This window comes from Lontra canadensis, unplaced genomic scaffold (genome assembly GCF_010015895.1).
Source record: "Lontra canadensis isolate GAN:19392208 unplaced genomic scaffold, GSC_riverotter_1.0 scaffold29, whole genome shotgun sequence".
Taxonomy (NCBI): Eukaryota; Metazoa; Chordata; class Mammalia; order Carnivora; family Mustelidae; genus Lontra; species Lontra canadensis.
In genome coordinates this window covers 2,457,693-2,474,051 of record NW_022631023.1, presented here as the reverse complement: position 1 = coordinate 2,474,051, position 16,359 = coordinate 2,457,693, and the positions used below count along the sequence as shown (strand labels likewise).

General features: G+C 46.7%; 1 protein-coding gene across 6 annotated transcripts in view; it reads right to left on the bottom strand.

Moving 5' to 3' along the window:
- The window catches only part of HSF2BP (heat shock transcription factor 2 binding protein), a 100,974-nt gene that overhangs the window by 60,231 nt on the left and 24,384 nt on the right, over positions 1–16,359 (bottom strand). For all 6 annotated transcript variants that reach the window (XM_032865227.1, XM_032865230.1, XM_032865232.1 and 3 more), the window contains 2 exons: positions 12,014–12,163; positions 10,180–10,312 (listed from right to left, as the gene is read on the bottom strand). In XM_032865227.1, the coding sequence (XP_032721118.1) occupies positions 10,180–10,312; positions 12,014–12,163 (283 nt within the window). The remainder of the gene's footprint in view (positions 1–10,179; positions 10,313–12,013; positions 12,164–16,359) is intronic.

Below are 16,359 nucleotides of genomic sequence, written 5' to 3'. Positions count from 1 at the left end.
GTACGACTCCATCTGGGACCAAACACACTGAAAGCCAATTTCAACCCTGGGAGTGAAAGCCTAACGACTTTGAATCACAGTAGCAAACTGAAATCATGAGATCAAAAAAGAGTATGACCACTAATCCTAAAAAAGCTCTTTTCTAAATTTTACATCCTATTGTGGGCTGGCAAGTATCATGTTTCTGCAGGCCGGAGGCCCTGATGAAACCAGGTAATCCCACCAGCCCCCACTGGAATTCCAAGGCCGCGGGTCATGCTGGCTCTGTCAATACCAGCGAACACCCGTCCGGTCATATCGGCGCTCCCAGCATTTATTTGTGTCTGTGTTGCTGAGACTTTTCTTTAGCTAGGTCTAACAATAAAGCATGATTCACAGTGACTAAAATTGCCAACTCAGACGACCAGGCCAAACTTGGAGAGAAGCAGGGCAGCAGCAGCCTTGGCCACCCCCTGACCCTGACGGGCAGCTTCCAGTAATCCACAGGTGAACACGGCGTCTCACGTGATTCTCACAGATATCCTTCACTAGTTTCAGGAGCTTTTCTTCTGTTTTCAGCTTGCTGTTAATTATCAAGAATGGAAGATAAAAAAAATAAACAATAAAAATTAAAAAAAAGAATGGAGGACGAACTTCATCACTTATTTGTTCTGCCTTTGACTGACTCCAATCGATGACGAACATAGAATTTCATCCGTGCTAGCAGATGAGCTCACGGCATCAGTCCTGGACGCTCCTCTTTCTTTCTGTCTATCCGGACAAAGAAGAATCAACAGAGTGATCATCAAGTCTCTTGACCCTAACAGACTTTTCCCCACTTCTGCTTCCTTTCCAGCAAATTCTGCTTCCTAAATGGTGCAGTGTTATCTGGTATGTAATTTCACAAGAGCTATAACTTTGCTGAAGATGGGACCCTTCTCCGACATGAACTTGCCTTCTTTGTTCCATTTGAACCTGACCATCATATTTTCTAGTATATGACACACTCGAGTTTTATTAAAGAAATATTTGCAAGGAAATGCAACCTTCAAGCATTTGGCATCAAAAATTGATAGAAAGTCATTTGAAGACAGCTTTTCAGAGGAAAGTGTTCTTCGTGTAGCTATAGTAGACCACCTCCTGGAAACCCCACAGAAAAACCTACATCGAGCCACGTCCTTCGTTTCCAGAGATGACTCGCCCACAAACCATGCCTCCACACAAACCCGATGTTGTCCCTGCCCTGTGACTCGTGTGACTGGCAGAACACAGCCGAACCAACATCGTGTGACTTTCAAGGCATCTACCCTGGTCTCTTGCCACTTTCTCTGGAAGGCTAGAGTCGCTAAGAAATCAAACCATGCTGAGGCTGCCCGATGCAGAGACCATAGCCAGCGGCACCGTGAGAAGCCGAGACTAAAGGGGAGAGAGACCCCTGCAGCCCCATCCCTCTGCGCTGTGAGCCGCCCCAGCCTAGGCCCCACACCTCTGCCGAGCCAGGAGGACGTAACCGGCTGGGCTCGTGTGAGGACCTGAGGCTTCAGGTGGCTCGTGAGACAAGCCGCAGAGAACGGCACATCACCGAGGTATCGCCAGAGAGAGCGCTACAGAGCAAGCCACACACCGCATCTCAGCAGGTGAGAGCACCCAACAAAATAGCCAAGGCCTGCACGGCGGGTCCGGTAAGCCCCCGAGCCCATGGCGTACAGTAACTAAAGAGCACGCGACCGAGGAACGTGACCGTGACCAAACTCCTGCACAGAAGCCCCAGCCCTCGTGGGTCTGTCCGGGACGCCTACTACGCAGCTCCAAGACCAGAGGATGCCCGCAGGACTTTCTGTCAAAATGCCCTTGGGTTCGCTAGGTTTATTTTTTCTGTCAAATTATTTACCATTATTTCTATTAAGTTACCACAGTAATTACATAATTTAAGAAGTGAATCTGGTGTCAGTTACGCATGCTGATAGAAATACACAGAGCTGGGGCGCCTGGCTGGCTCAGTCAGAAGAGGGTGTGACTCTTGACCTCTGAAGGTCATGAGTTCAAGTCCCAGTTTGGGTGCAGAGATGACTTAAAAAAAATCTTGCGCCACCATCTGCCTTCAGCTCAGGCCATGATCTCGGGGTCCTGGGATCGAGCCCTGCTTCGGGCTCCCTGCTCGGCAGGAAGTCTGCTTCCTCCTCTCCCTCTCCCATCCCCACTGCCTGTGTTCTCTCTCTCTCAAATAAATAAAGTCTTTTAAAAAAAATCTTAAAATACATATATACAAAGAGTTGAGATGTGTTATGTCTGATATTTTTGCTTTATAATAATTTCATCTTATTTTCATCAATAGAAATAACAACGGGGTACTAGCATAACGACAGACAAACAGATCCATGATAGACGTGAGAATCCAGAAATACACCCTCGTTTTATTTTCAACTGATTTTCAAGAAGGGTATCAAAATAATTGAATGAAGAAAGGACAAATGAATAACCTTTTTAATAAATGGTGCTGGGACAACTGGATATTCACATGCAAACGAATAAAGTTGACATCATATATGAAAATTAACTCAAAATGGACCAAAGTCCTAAATATCCAGGTAAAACCAAAAAGTCTTGGAAGAAAACATAGGGATAAATCTTCATGACCTTGGATCAGACAATGGTTTCTCAGATATGACACCGAAAATACAAGCAACTAATGAAAAAAAAGACTCGATATCAAAATTTAAAACTTCTGTACTTCAAAGGACACTATCAAGAAAGTAATAAGGCGGGGCACCTGGGTGGTTCCATGGTTGGGCCTCTGCCTTACACTCCGGTGGTGATATTGGCGTCCTGGGATCGAGCCCCGCATAGGGCTCTCTGCTCAGCGGGGAGCCTGCTTCCCCCTCCCTCTTTCTGCTTGCCTCTCTGCCTACTTGTGATTTCTGTCAAATAAATAAATAAAATCTTAAAAAAAAAAAAAAAGAAAGTAATAAGGCAACTGACAGAATGAGAGAAAATTTTATAAATCACGTGTCTAATAAGGGACTGGTATCTGGAATATACAGAAAACTCTTACAGATCAATAATAAAAAAGATAAGTAACTCAATTTCAAAATGGGCAAAAGTGTTGAATAAACATTTCCCCAAGGAAGACATACAGATGGCCAGCAAGTACGTGAAAAGATGTTCAACATTTCCGGCCAGCAGGGAAATGCACATGAAAGCCAGTGAGATCCCACTTTACGCCCACTAGGATGGCCACGATCAGAAAGTTAATTAAAAACACGGACGGGGGCGCCTGGGTGGCTCAGTGGGTTAAAGCCTCTGCCTTCGGCTCAAGTCGTGATCCCAGGATCCTGGGATCGAGCCCCGCATCGGGCTCTCTGCTCAGCGGGGAGCCTGCTTCCTCCTCTCTCTCTGCCTGCCTCTCTGCCTATCTGTGATCTCTGTCTGTTAAATAAATAAATAAAAATATTTAAAAAAAAAAAATGTTTAAAATAAAAAAAAAAACACGGACGAGTGCGCGGAGCAACTGCAGCCCTCGGGCATCACTGGTAGGCCTGGAAAATGGGCTGAAAGCCCCCCGAGTGGCTAAAACCCTATGATCATGTGACCCCAGGAATCCCACCCCTACTACACGCCCAACAGAAACATGCAAAACATGGACACAGACGTTCACAGCGTCGTTATTCATAACAACAAAGTAGAAGCAAACCAGACACCCTTCAGTTGATGGATAAGGGACAAGGAATACGTGCGGTTCGGCCGCACACCGGAAACCCAGTCATACACAGCAACGACGCAGACATGCCTCGAAAACACGACACTGAGTGGGAGAAGCCCAGCACAGAGGACCCCATACGCTGTGATTACACCATGTAAATGCCGGGAACAGAACATCTGTAAATGTAAATTTCCAGAGACAGAAAGCAGATCAGTGGTCACCTGCAGCCTGGAGAACGGCGGTACTGGGGAGTGACGGCCATTAGCGGGATTCCTTCCTTTCTTCTCAGGGGGGACAAAAAGGACTCAAAGTGGACTGTGGACATGAAGGCAAATCACATGATGCCATTAAAGTGCATACTTTAAATTGGCAAATTGTAGAGTAGATTATTATATCTCAGAGAAGCTGTTTAAAATAACAACAGTAGCAACATAGATACAGTTTTCGTGTTTGTTAAGTTACTTAGTCTCTGTTGACAACTCTCATCGGCAGCACTAACACTATACCACATTTTCTTAAAGAAACATAAGCAAGTTTCCGCTAACATTAATACTGTGACCTTTGTTTTCTTGTTTGGTTTTTGTTTCTTTGCATTTGCTGTGGTGGCTTCTTACCGAGTCAATCATTCAGCTGTCAGGGCCAAGGGAGAGAGCCGGGGGCCATGGGCAATCTCCCCGTGAAAGCGCCGCCTCTGTGCGCTATTTATGGAAAAGCCCTTCCGAGCTGAGAGGGTGCCCAGTCCCACTGGGAAGTAGCCTCCAGAACGCAGTTTTGCTCATAGTTTGGGTGATCTGGCTTCTTATCGGAATATTAGTTTGTCCAAACTATGTATATGATTCAAGAAATAAGCAAGAATGAACTGTGGTCCCAAAATCTCTATGGGGAAAAGATTCTATGGACAGAATCCAATAACTAGAGCAAAAGCCAAAAGAGCTCTGCTAAATCTTTACAAAACTTTCTCAATGCCCTCTAGCAGAAGCCTCAGAAGGCCACAGGCCAACGGCGACCAGCTTCAAAGAAAAAGGACTGGTCATTCCTTGTACCAGTCCTTGCAATCACCTAGTGTCACCTGCTTTTAAAAAGCCTAATGGTCAAGGATATGCACTCATCCAAGATCTGTGAACATGTAACAAAATAATTATATCCCATTTTGCTGTGCTGCCTAACCACATGCCACCCACCCTCCCGCTGGAGCAGATCAATGCTCTGGTTCCTTTACGGTCCCATTCTATAAAGTTGGCCAAGTTACTTGCCTTCACCTGCAAAAACCAAGAGTTCATCCAGAAAGTTACATCCGCAGGGACTCACTGAGGTCCACACTACTTCTCTCGGATCATAACCCCAGATCTGAAAGATACTCGGACAGTCTTTGTCAGGATCCCTCTGATCCAACATGCACATCAACTGCCTCCTCCATCCCGTTAATCCAGAAAGCTCCAAGGTTGACTATAACTGTTTCCTCACTGAGCAAGATGGAGAGGGATGTGAGCGCCTAAGGAAACAGTCCAGCCCAACAACACAGTTCATTAGCTAGGCCATACAATGTCAGCTGAAGGAAAGCTCTTATCTAAGGAAGGAGTACAAGATATCTGACATTATCCAAGACCAACCGCTGAACGACAACTAAGAAAATATCTATGACAAACCGGATATCGTAGATAATACATTCCTAGTTCCCCTGATTTTGCAAGACCTCTGTGCGACCAGACTAAATCCAGCATGTCAGAACCAGGCCCATGGAACACAGAAACAAAAAAGCCCTTCGATGACCCTAAAATACCGTTCAATAATTACCTCTCACACCCCAGATGTCAGAGATAATTAGTTAATTTAATTAATGAGGTAATTAATTAAATCTGTCTATGTACATGAAAGGTGAAGGTCATGACCTAGGGCAGTGGTTCTCAAAGTGACACAGAAAGCTGATTTTGCCCTGAGGAGACACTTGGGGATATCTGGAGGCGTTTTTGATTGTCACACTTCGGGGCTAACTATGGCCTCTCTACGGGTAGAGTCTAGGCATGTTGATGACTTCCTACAACACAAAGGAAGGCCCCACAACGGAAGATTCTACTGCTGAGGTTGAAAAGTGATGCTCTAGGAATCTAGAAAAGTGATGGATCTAGGCACAGGCACAACCACTCAAGCCCAGGGTTAGCACAGACCTCAGTCACCATGTGGGATCTGACACTCCCCTCAGAAGATGAAACCGAGGGTTCACAGACACAAAAACACAGGGCTGGTCAGAGGCAGAAGCTGAAATGGCCACTGGGCCTCACCTCCCAGCCCGTCTTCTCTCCCACACTGCTTGCCTGTGGTAGTGCGAGTACATGGGAGGACAAGGAGAAGCGGAAACATGGAGAGGCGACCGTCACGGACACAAGAGTCTCTGCTATCAAGTCTCAGGTGCTCTTATGTCCATGACATGGGTGCATTTACTGTCTGTAAATTTTAATTTTTTCTAAGTTTTTCTTTCAATTCCAGGTAGTTACATAGTATAATATTAGTTTCCGGTGTACAGTATAGTGATTGAACACTTCCGTACATCACCCAGTGCTCATCAGGACAGGTGTCCCCCGACTCCCCATCCGCTACTTCCCCCAGCCCCCGCCCACCTCTCCTCCAGTGACCACCAGTTTACTCTAGAGTGAAGAGCCTCTCTCTTGGTTTCTCTCTCTCTCTTTTCCCCCTCCGCTCATTTGTTTCTTCAATTCTACATATGAGTGAGATCACAGGGTATTTGTCTTTCTCTGACTTACTTCACGTAGCAGGATACTCTCTAGCTCCAACCATCTTATTGCAAATGGCAAGATTTTATTCTTTTTCTATGGCTGATTAACTGTGAATATAAACTACCTATTCTTTCTTCATTCATCAATCGATGGACACTTCATCTGTCTCCATAATTTACCTATTGTAGATAATGCTGCTACCAATACAGATGTGCACATATCTTTTAAAATTAGTGATCTCCTGTCTTTTGCGTAAATACCTAGAAGTACAATTGCCAGATGGCAGAATAGTTCTATTTTTAACTTTTGGAGGTATGTCCATACTGTTTTCCAGAGTGGCTGCCCCAGTTTGCATTCCCACCAGCAGTGGAAGAAGGTTCCTTTCTCTCCACACCCTCGCCAGCACCTGTTGTTTCTTGCATTGTTGATTTTAGCCATTCTGACAGGTGTGGGGTGGGATCTCGTTGTGGTTTTGATCTGCATTTCTCTGACGATGAGTGCGATTGAGCATCTTTTCATGTGTCTACAGGTCACCTGGATGTATTCTCTGAAGAAATGTCTACTGATGTCTTCTGTCCATTTTCAACTGGATTATTTGTGTTTTGGACATTGAGTTATATCTGTTCTTTATATATGTTGGATACTAACCCTTGATCAGATATGTTATTTGCAAATATCTTCTCCCATTCTGTAGGTTGCCTTTTAGTTTTGTTGGTTGTTTCCTTTGCTGTGTGGAAGCTTTTTAATTTGATGAAGTCCCAACAGTTTACTTTTGCTTTTGTTTTTAGTTTATTTTGCTTTTGTTTTTAGATACGTAGAAACATATCTAAAAAGAAGTTGCTTTGGCCAATGTCGAAGAGGTTACTTCCTGTGTTCTCCTCTAGGATTTTGATGATTTCAAGTCTCACATTTAGGTCTTTTCCGTTCTTAAATCATTTTTTTAAAGATTTTATTTATTTATCAGACAGAGATCACAAGTAGGCAGAGAGGCAGGCAGAGAGGGGGCAGGGGAAGCAGGCTCCCCACCAGGCAGAGAGCCCAACATGGGGCTCGATCCCAGGACTCTGAGATCATGAACTGAGCCGAAGGCAGAGGCTTTAACCTGCTGAGCCACCCAGGAGCCCCCGGTTCTTAAATCATTTTTGTGTGTGGTATAAGGAAATGGTCCAGTTTCATTCTTTTGCATGTTGCTGTCCAGTTTTCCCAACACCATTTGCTGACGAGATGTTTTGTTTTTTTTTTCCCAAGTGAACATTCTTTCCTACTCTGTCAAAGATTAACTGACCATACAGTTGTGCGTCCATTTCTGGGTTTTCTATTCTGTCCTATGGAGCTATATATGTCTATTCTGTGCCAATACCATGTTGTTGTTGTTTTTTAATTCCATACTGTTTTGATGACTACAGCTTTGAAATAATTTGGAAGTCAGAATTGTGATGCCTCCAGCTTTGTTTTTTTTCCCCAAGGTTGCTTTGGCTACTTGGGGTCTTCTGTGGTTCCACACAAATGTCAGGATTGTTTGTTCCAGCCCTGTGAAAAATGCTGTGACACTCTATACAGAAAACCTGAAAGACTCCACCAAAAATCTGCTAGAACTGATAAACAAATTTAGCCAAGTCTCAGGATACAAAATCAACGCACAGAAATCTATTGCATTTCTATACATCAATAATGAAGCAGCAGAAAGAGAAATTAAGAAAACAAGCCCATTTACAACTGTACCAAAAACAGTAAGACACCTAGGAATAGGGTCACCTGGGTGACTCAGATCGTTAAGTTCATCTGCCTTTGGCTCAGGTCATGATCTCCAGATCCTGGGACAGAGCCCCGAGTCAGGTTCCCAGCTCAGCAGGAAATCTGCTTCTCTCTCTCCCTATGGCCTCTCCCCCTGCTTGTGCTTGCTCTCTCTCTCTCCCAAATGAATACATAAAATCTTAAAAAAAAAAAAAAAAAAGACACCTGGGAATACACTGAACCAAAGAGGTGAAAGACCTGTATTCTGAAAATCATGAAACACTCATGAAAGAAATTAAAGACGACACGAAGAAATGGAAAGGCATCCCATGCTCATGGATTGGAAGAACAAATATTGTTAATGTGTCTATACTACCCAAAGCAATCTACACACTTAAGGCAATCCCTATCAAAATACCAAGCACATGTAGATGTTTTTAAAGACGCCTTGTTTTAGAAGGCAGAGGATCTATGTGACAGCTGAGCCAAGGTTACTGTACTGCCTGCTCCCCAGAGGACAGTCTTGGTATGAGAGATGCATAAGCCCCCACGGTCTCTGTGAAGCAGGACTTTAATGAAGTCATCTTCCAGTGAAGTTCACAACATATAAGTGACAAATTTAAGTGGGTACTTCCCAACTCTTTGTGAGTTCCCATGTGAGCCCCTCCGAGTCGAAATAAACAAGGTCAAACTGAGTTCGTATGTGGGGCAACAAGGCTGCTTCACCTGCTGGCCAGCCACCTCAGCCCTACACACCAGCCAGCAATTCCAGCAGCTCGGACTCACAAGTTAGCAGAATGATGAATTACATTCATCACAGGGCTTTGGGGTCCCAGCAAACAGCAGAGAATCCAATCGCCTAGTCTGCCTTCTGTTTTAATAAGACCTCAAAACAGGGCGCCTGGGTGGCTCCGTTGCTTAAGCAACGGCCTTCGGCTCAGGTCATGATCCCAGGGTCCTGGGCTTGACTCCCACATTGGGCTCCCCCTGCTCTGCGGGGAGCCTGCTTCTCTTTCTCCCTCTGCCTGCCACTCCCCCTGATTGTGCGCTCGCTCGCTCTCTCTGTCAAATAAATAAATAAAATATTTAAAAAAAAAATACCTTAAAGCAATTTAAAAAGTGGAGCCATGCAAGCCCCCTCCTTCTGAAGGTGCCATGCGAGCCTGGAAAAGGGCTGGGCTGAATTAGGACTGGCCCAGACACTGTTGGGAGTCTCTACATCCACCTCAAAGCGCTGTTATCAATTTTTTTAAATTACCCATTTTTAAGGGATTATGAAGAAAATGTCTACACAGGATCTACCTCATTCGGATTTCAGTAGATGAGGGATCATGCCATGAGGAAAACTAAGATTTCCTCCGTCTCTCGGAGCAGAGAACTGCGCTAAGAGCGGCGTAGGCTAGGGCAGAGAGCACCGAGCGACAGAACAGAGTGGAAATACCAAGAGTAAACCTGACGGTCACACAACAGATGTTTCTCTGTGCTCAGAACGCTGATGCTCACTGCCTATCACTTCCCACTGTACTGAGGCAGTGTTTGTTAATTATCCAGTCCTCCGGCTCTATCACCCACAGCAGGTTTGCCGCAGAACTCTCCCTTCCAGTAACTACACTCGTTGGGAGACTATCGGGGTTTCCGGAACCCTTTCCTTACTGTACCAAAACAGCAAGAGCTCGCTTATGCTTAAGGCTTCTAGTTTAACCAGGTGTTAATAAAGTGATTCCAAATAATAAGCAGCTAAGGTACGGTTTTGTTTTGACTCCTTCCAGGCACAGAATTGAAGAGAACACGCCGGCCCGCCCTGTGCTTCCCCGTCAGTCTTCTTCCTGACCGCAGGGCATCCCGTCGCCTGGGCGGTGCCCCACAACACACACAGTGCGTGGCGACCCCAGACCCACCCGACCAGGTTCTGCGGGGTCAGGACCTCAGGACACTGAAACGTTCCCGGGACACGTTCCTACCCACACAGCCGGGCCGTATCCGCCACCCCAGACACACGGCTAGCGGTCCCCGCGTCTCAGAAGGACAACTTACTTGTCACGACCCCAGCCAGAGCGCACACAAACTGGTTCTCAGCAGAGTCCGGCTCCTTGACATCCCCATCCAGCGACTTCACGAAACTCTCCATGGTCTGAGCCGTGATGCTGAAAAACTTGAGAGCTTTCTCCTGAAAGTGTGGAAAGGAAAGGGTCACACCCCTGCGCAAATACTGGTGCAAAACACAAGGCACAACAGGAAGCCTCCGCGTGAAGGACAGAAGCAGTTCTTAAAAGTCCACTCCCTCGTTACAAGCTCCCATATGGAAAAGAGCTAAAAAGAGGAAGTTTGGAATCCGTAGAAAAAGAGCGCTGCAGACCGACAGAAAGAGCAAAAGGAAATACACGGGAGGGAACGGAGCAAACTTGCACAGCGGCGGGTTCGCCCCGAGTCCACTAGGAATATGCGAGAAAAATACGTGCTCCGTTGGGTCCGGGCGGGAAACCACAGGTTTCAGCCACCGGAGAGGAGCTTTTCAAACAGAATGGTAAGAGAAGCGCCAGCACGTCGGGAGACAGCAAGGTGAGCAGGTGGGCGGGCACCTCGCTCCTCTGTTACTCAGCGCAGGTCCCTCCCAGCACCCCGAACCGCTGAAGCGCCTCCCAGGGACGCTGGGGTTCAGGGAGACCTTCAAGGCCGACGCACCCACCAACCGCACAAGGCAGCTCCACGAGCTGCTACGGTGTTGTGAGACCGGGTTGTGGGGACGGCACAGCTCTGGAAATGGGTAAAGCCGGGGCCCTGCACACTCCCAGCGGGCCGGGTTTTACGGTAGCCGAGCCAGTAAAGCTCCACAGATATTAAGAAACGATTCGTCTGCGCCTAAAGTCTCGCGTAACTCGTTTCTCCATGCCTCGAGGCCTCCCATCAAACCTTCCCGCACCTGTTCCCCGTGCACAACCTCACCGTCCGCCTAGAGCGCAGCCACAGGCGCCGGCCCCTCTGGTGCTCTGGCACCGGGCCTGCCTTCCCTGCCCTGCACAGCAGGGCCCTGCCTGCGCCACGGGGCCAGCGTTCCAGTAAGTCTTCCCGCCTCGCTCCCACGGCTGCCCAGTCCTATCTACCTCACTCGAGGTCGGCACCATCTTCCCGAAGTCTCTCACCCCGTCACTCTCTTACTCAAGACCCTCGGGGGTCCAGTTGTGCCACCTACTGGGTAAAATCAGCAACCTGGCACCTGAGGCCTTCCAAAATCACATGCCGTCCTTGTTTTGTGACGTTACCACCCCCGACCCTACCGTGCTAACCCCCCCCCCCCCCCCCACCCCGCTCCGGGTTCACTGACCCAAGCACCGTCCTGAAATCTAACTTCAGGCTTCTCCACCTGTGCCTCTGATGATGCCACTCCCCTCCCCTCCCCATGTCTGCCCTTGACCCCGAGTCCAGCTCGTCAAAGCCCATGTCAGATCTCTCTTCCTCTGGGAAGCTTCTTGAGAGAGAGAGAGTGTGTACTATTAACATACGTATGTTAAGTAACATGTAACTTCCAACAAATCAAATACCATGTTACCAGGAAGTAACCTGCGTTATAGGGTAGATATGACAACCTCTGTGAACCCCGTTAAGTGTATGCAGAAGTCAAGGAACGATCCTGAAGTGCAACGGTCTGGGAGAGGAGGGGTCTTACGTCGTTCAGCTTACATGCCCCCAGAGCCCCAGCTCTCACGGGCCCCTGCACACCGCCAGGCCAACGCTACCAGACGGATGAACGGAAGACATGGACGTCGTCTGTGGGTGCTACTAAGTAGGTGCCTTAGTAGGACACACCGCGCCCTCTGGGGTCCCTCAACACTGATGGGCGATATGCAGGGAGCGCAGGGGGCACGCTTACTCCTCCCAGAATGGCCTTGACCACGTCCTCACTGCTGGAGACGCCCCACAGCAGGGTGCAGGCCGCCGCCCCCATCTCCGTGCAGTACTCTGCCTGCTGCAGGAGCTGCTGCCTCGCTTCATCCAGCTGCTGTCGAAGAGCGAGTTTCTCCTAAAATCAGAACAGAATAAGATCCGCCAAACGAACAGCATTCAACCTTCAAATACCTCTACTGCGTTTCTCACTCAAACTCTTTTTTAAAAATGCATGCAGGGGCGCCTGGGTGGCTCAGTGGGTTGGGCCTCTGCCTTGGGCTCAGGTCATGGTCTCAGAGTCCTGGGATCGAGCCCCGCATCGGGCTCTCTGCTCCGTGGGGAGCCTGCTAACCCCCTCTGCCTGCCTCTCTGCCTACTTGTGATTTCTCTCTCTCTCTCTGTCAAATAAATAAATAATCTTTAAAAAATTAAAATTAAAATTAAAAAATTAAAAATGCATGCAGAATTACAGAAAACAGCTGGCAAATGAAAACTAATCCTTAGACAGTCACCATCCACATTTTTTAAAAGTTCGGAGGAAAAATAACACTCTTAAAAAAGAATGTACTGCTGCATTAGAGCTTGGAAGTTTCACCGAAGACTTGAGCCCAGCTTCAACTAAGACGAAACGTGAGGCACCAAGAGTCGACGCCAATGGGGGCACCTGAACAAGTTACGACTGAATGCGGCGATCCACAGAGCACAGTTTCTAGCAGAAGGGCCGGCCCCCTCCAGACGGCTCACGCGAGTGGAAAGACAGCAGATGACACAGCTAAGCCCGGCTAGGACATGTGGGGCAGAGACAGGGAGAAGTGGGAAGGAGGGCCGCCCAGGCATGCCGGTGCCAGTGTGACGGGAACATGAAGGCCAGCTGGCAAACCTCAGCCAGGGCTGCTAACAGTGAACCGTCCTCCTGATGTGCCCTTAGACCTTACGAACACTCCTAGACTTGTTCCGGGTGGCTCTTGGCTTGTATGGAGCTTCCTGGCCTCCCCAGCCTCCACCATTGGTTGCACTGTTGCTGTTACCTCAAGTTCCCTCAAAAGGCGAGAGCGTTCCCTTAAACTCAAGAAATATAGAAACTGGTGGCTCGGTCGGTTGAGCGTCCAACTCTTGATTTCAGCTCAGGTTCCGCTCTCAGAGTGGTGGGATCCAGCCCCATGTCAGGCTCCACGGTCAGCTGGGGATCTGCTTCTCTCTCCCTCTGCCCCTCCTCCCATTTGCATGCACGCATGCTCTCTCTCAAGTAAATCTTTTTTTAGAAGTTGGGAAGTACCCACTTAAGTATTTTAGATGTTTTAGGTTTTTCTTTTAGAGAGATGAGTGCAGGTCAGTTAGCGGGGAAGAAAAGGAAGCAATGGGCCACAAATCAAACTCTGTTTTCTTCACAGCTGGACTGAGGGAGGTCCATTCACATCTCCCTGGGGAAGAGGTATTTGGTATGCAGAGGACCATACACATTCAGACCTATATTCACACTCATTGTAGGAGAAAAGATGGTCACTGAACCGACGAAACACGCTAATACTGCCTTAGGTGATTACAAACTCTGGTTTCATCCTAATAATTAGTCTGGATTCCTAGATGTGTTCCTCAGGGGTCTGTAGCTGAACCCACAGAAGTCAGGGGGACATGTGCAGACCTACATCAAGCACTCCCTTTCCGAAATCTAGCTTTTCTCACAGTTGAAGCAGTCTGTATTCCAATTAGTCTGGTTATGATGCCCTTTGACAAGATCACACAGTAACTGCTGAGAATGACCAGATAGGACAGTCTTCACCACAGTCACATGTGGTGGTTACAGGCACATATGCCCTGGCACAAGGGCTACACATTTAGTACAAGAATATCAAGAAGAACTCAACAAAAGTAATTCCATTCACAATAACATCAAAAATAAGAAAAAGGAATAAACTTAAGAAAAGCAGTTTAAGTCCTGTATATTAAAAACTACAAAGCATCACCAAGAAAAAGTACAGAAGAGCAATCAATGGAAAGACATACCATGTTCATGGACTGGAAGACTAATATTGGTAAGACAATAATCTCCCCAAACTGACCTACAGATTCAATGTCTATCAAATCCCTGCCACAATTTCAGCAGGCTTCTTTGTTCAAAGAGGTTATCTATTCTAAAATGCATATGGAAATGCAAAAAAAAAAAAAAGCTTGAAAAAGAAAAACAATGTTAAAGAGGACTAACACTGCCTGATTTCAAAAACAAAAACAAAAACTTATTATAAAGCTACAGAAATCAAACCAGTGTGGTACTAGCATAAGCATAAACATATAGATCAACGAAACATTAAGATTTATGGCAACTGATTTTAGCAGAAGTACCAAGGCAATTCAATGGAAAAAGTATAATCTATTAAGCAAATTGATGCTAAAACAACTAGATAAGTATTCATATGTAAAATAATAATAATATATATGTATTTTTTTAAAAGAGTTTATTTATTTGACAGAGATCACAAGTAGGCAGAGAGGCAGGCAGAGAGAGAGGGGTAAGCAGGCTCCCCACTGAGCAGAGAGCCCGATGTGAGACTCAATCCCAAGACCCTGGGATCATGACCTGAGCCGAAGACAGAGGCTTAACCCACTGAGCCACCCAGGCAACCCAAAATAATAATAATATTAACTCAAAATGAATCACAGACCTAAATGTAAAATCACTAGGCAAAAATGTCTCTGGCCCTAGGTTAGGCAAATTTCTTAGATGTCATAACAAAATCATAATCCATTAAAAAAACTGAACATCAAAATTTAAAACTTTTACTCTTCAAAAGACACCATCAAGAAAGTAAAAAGGCAAGCAATAAACTAAATTATTTCCTTTTTTAAAAAAATATTTATTTATTTTGAGAGATAGTGTGAGAGAAGAGAGAGCACAAGCAGAGGGGAGGGGCAGAGGCAGAGGGAGAAGCAGGCTCCCCACTGAGCCAGGAGCCTAAGGTGGGACTTGATCCCAGAACTCTGGGATCATGACCTGAGCCGAAGGCAGACACTTCACTGACTGAGCCACCCAGGTGCCGCAAGAAACTCTTAACCATAGGAAACAAACAGGGTCGTTGGAGGGGAAGGGGTGGGGGATGGGGTAACCAGGGGACAGGCATTCAGGAGGGCACGTGATGGAGTGAGCACTGGGTGTTCTATGCCACTGATGAATCACTGACCTCTACCACTGAGACTAACAACACACTGTGTGTTAACTATACTGAATTTAAATTTTTTTTAAAAAGATGATGTTGGTTGGGAAAAAAATAGGCCATGAAGTTGTACACCAGAAACTCATGTAACATTGTGTGTCAAGTTTGCTTCAGTAACAAAAACGTAATTTAAAAAGGTAAAAGATGTGAACAGACATTTGTCCGAAAACTACACAAATGAGTAATAAACACATGAACAGATACTCACCACAAGGACAACGGAAATTAAGACCACAGTGAGACACCATTACACACTCGCTAAAACGGCTGTAACTCAAAGGACCAGCAATACCAAGTGTCCACAAGAATATGGAAAAGTAGGGCCTCCACATGTTGCCAGGTAGGACGCAGGACAGCGCACGCGCTCTGCCGGACAGTACAGCAGGTCCTCACGAAGTGAGCCGCACACTCACCGTACAGCCCAACAACTGCGCCCCCAGGTAGCCCCCAAGAACAAAATTACAGTATATGCCCCCACGAACACGTGTACATGAATTCACAGCAGCATCACCCATCAGAGGGAAAAACCGGAAGTAAGTAAATGTCACCAGCTGGTGAAAAGATAGAGAAAATGCGGTACCGCAGAAAGGAACACCTGACGCGTGCTAGCGTAAATGAACTTCCGAAGATTACGCCGACGTAAGACGGCCTGTTGTGTTTCTGTACTTCTACAAAACATTCAGAAGAGGCAGACCTATGGAGACAGCGGGTCTGTGGTTGCCTAGGGCGGAGCCAGGGATCGAGGACGAAGTATAAACAGATGTGGGATGGAAGTGTTCTGAGAGCCGGACAAAATCCAGCAGCCACTCGTGATAAAAATGCTTAGCAAACTAGCAACAGAAGGGAACTTCCTCAACTTCATAAAAAGCATCTACAAAACAGTGCAGCTACAATCGCATTTCTGTCTTCAACGGGGAAGGCTACAAGCAAATGGACGCAGGAGTTATGTGGGAAATCTCTGTATTTTCCACTCAATTTTGCTGTGAACCAACGGAATACTACTCAGCCATAAAAGAGAACAAAATCGGGGCACCTGGGTGGCTCAGTCAGTTAAGCATCTGCCTTCGGCTCAGGTCATGATCTCAGGGACCTGGGATCGAGGCCTGCGTGGGGCTCCCTGCTA